Source organism: Austrofundulus limnaeus, unplaced genomic scaffold (genome assembly GCF_001266775.1).
Source record: "Austrofundulus limnaeus strain Quisiro unplaced genomic scaffold, Austrofundulus_limnaeus-1.0 Scaffold686, whole genome shotgun sequence".
Lineage (NCBI taxonomy): Eukaryota > Metazoa > Chordata > Actinopteri > Cyprinodontiformes > Rivulidae > Austrofundulus > Austrofundulus limnaeus.
This window is the reverse complement of record NW_013953088.1, coordinates 133,600-135,416: the sequence shown is the minus strand read 5'-3', so window position 1 is coordinate 135,416 and position 1,817 is coordinate 133,600. Positions and strand designations below refer to the sequence as shown.

The 1,817-nt window shown below is 42.3% G+C and overlaps 1 protein-coding gene across 1 annotated transcript in view; it reads left to right on the top strand.

Annotated features, from left to right (window-relative positions):
* The window catches only part of si:ch211-269e2.1 (cohesin subunit SA-2), a 51,096-nt gene that overhangs the window by 25,582 nt on the left and 23,697 nt on the right, over window positions 1-1,817 (top strand). Inside the window, exons 17-20 of the mRNA XM_014027810.1 lie at window positions 426-529; window positions 607-699; window positions 789-875; window positions 1,000-1,188. Of these exons, the coding sequence (XP_013883264.1) occupies window positions 426-529; window positions 607-699; window positions 789-875; window positions 1,000-1,188 (473 nt within the window). The remainder of the gene's footprint in view (window positions 1-425; window positions 530-606; window positions 700-788; window positions 876-999; window positions 1,189-1,817) is intronic.

Genomic DNA, 1,817 nt, shown 5'->3' with positions numbered 1-1,817 from the left:
ATATAATTGTATCTGCAACTGTATTTGATAATGTTTTGAACTTTTAAAATATTGCATGATAAAAACAGAAGGTGATCTTCATTTTAGTGACAAACTTTGGTGTTTTTTTGATGAGTTACTTTCATTTTTGGTTCTACTTTTCATTTAAAATAAGTTTCCATTCTCAGCAGGTTTCTAAGGTTCTTCTACATATTAAAAAAGTTGTTAAACAACTGAGTGGTGCACTACTGCTACTAGTGGTGAGAAAGTGAATTGCACCATATTCAAAATCAATGCTTTCCCACGGCCCTCTGCGGCCCAAAGTTAAAAACTGTTGTTCTTTTGAGACCCTGAAGGTGGCGCTCGCAGCCCACGGGTTAAGAATCTCTGTATTAGAATGAAGTTCAGTCTAGATGAGGGTAGGAACGTGTTTAAATGTGTTGCAGGCTTCACAACAGCAGAGCACACTGTGATGGTAGAGATTCTGCTCGCAGCAGCTCGTCAGGCCTCYGAGGGACCGGCGCTGGCTGGAAGGACTGGAACCAAGAAGGTCATTTCTGATGAAACAGAACTCTGCCTCACTTTAAATTAGACAGAATCATTCTGAAACACCTTTGCTTTCTTCAGGCACTGAGCATCAGGGAGAAGAAAAGTCAAAGTGACGACTGTTTAAAGCTGACTGAACATCTCCTCGTGGTGCTTCCCCAGTTAATCTCCAAGGTGTTTATTCCACGTGCAGCCAGCTGGGATAGGCTCAAATCTCTATTCCTCATTCGGCTGCAGTAATATCTGCTCTCTCATTTGTGCAGTTTTCCTGTAGCAGTGATGTTGTTGCCTCCCTGATGAAGATTCCTCAGTATTTCATCTCAGATTGTCCAGAGGCTGAAAACACACAGGTCTGCACCACCGCTCATCCCTACACCCCCCCTTCACACCGATTGAAATGATCYACATAAATATCATGAAATGTAGCTGAAAATAAAAACCAAACGTTAAACACGAGACCTGCTGGTTCTGCAGCTGGTTTCCAGTCTGATGGTGGAGATGGCAGCTGTTTTGGACCTGCACTCGACCCCTGCGGTTCTGGAGGCGGCAGCCTGCACGTACCTGAGCCTGTGCAGCGAGCGAGCAGCCTGGTGCTCTGTGGCTAAAGCTGCGCGGGACTCTCTGGTCCAGCTCTGGGTGGAGCAGCTGACGGAGCTGCTCAGGGTGAGGAACGCTGCTCATTTGTAGGACCAAAGGTAGACAGACTTCCTTTCTGTTTAAAATCACTGGCTTTTCAAATCACCTGTGAACCAAAAGGTTAAACATGTCTGCCAGGTGTGCWAACAGCTTTGACCTTAACTGTAAAGAGGTGTCAAGTAACTAAGTACAAATACTTTACTTAAGTAGACATTTCGGTTATTTTTACTTTAGTGGAGTAATTAATTTTCAGCCTACTTTTTACTTTTACTCTTTACATTTTAATTCAATTATCTGCACTTCCTACTCCTTACTTTTTAAAAATGCAAAAAGTATTTCATTTCTATTGAACTTTGACTTGTTTTTATTCCATCTTTTCATTGTTCAGAAAAATAAATTAATAGAAATCTATCCAGATACATGGAGCCCTTGGATTGAATGAGTCTGATTGTGGTTGGATGAGAAGTGTAAATATAAACCATTCTGACATCTTATTGGACTGAACTCACTGCAACACATTCCAGCAGGACTGTAGCCTAGCATGAAGATGATCATGGCTGAAACAACTAGTCTAGTCAGTTAAAGGCACAGTGTGTAGGATTTGTTGTTTTCAGCGACATCTAGTGGTTGAGTGGTTGAATCATCCTCCCTGGTCC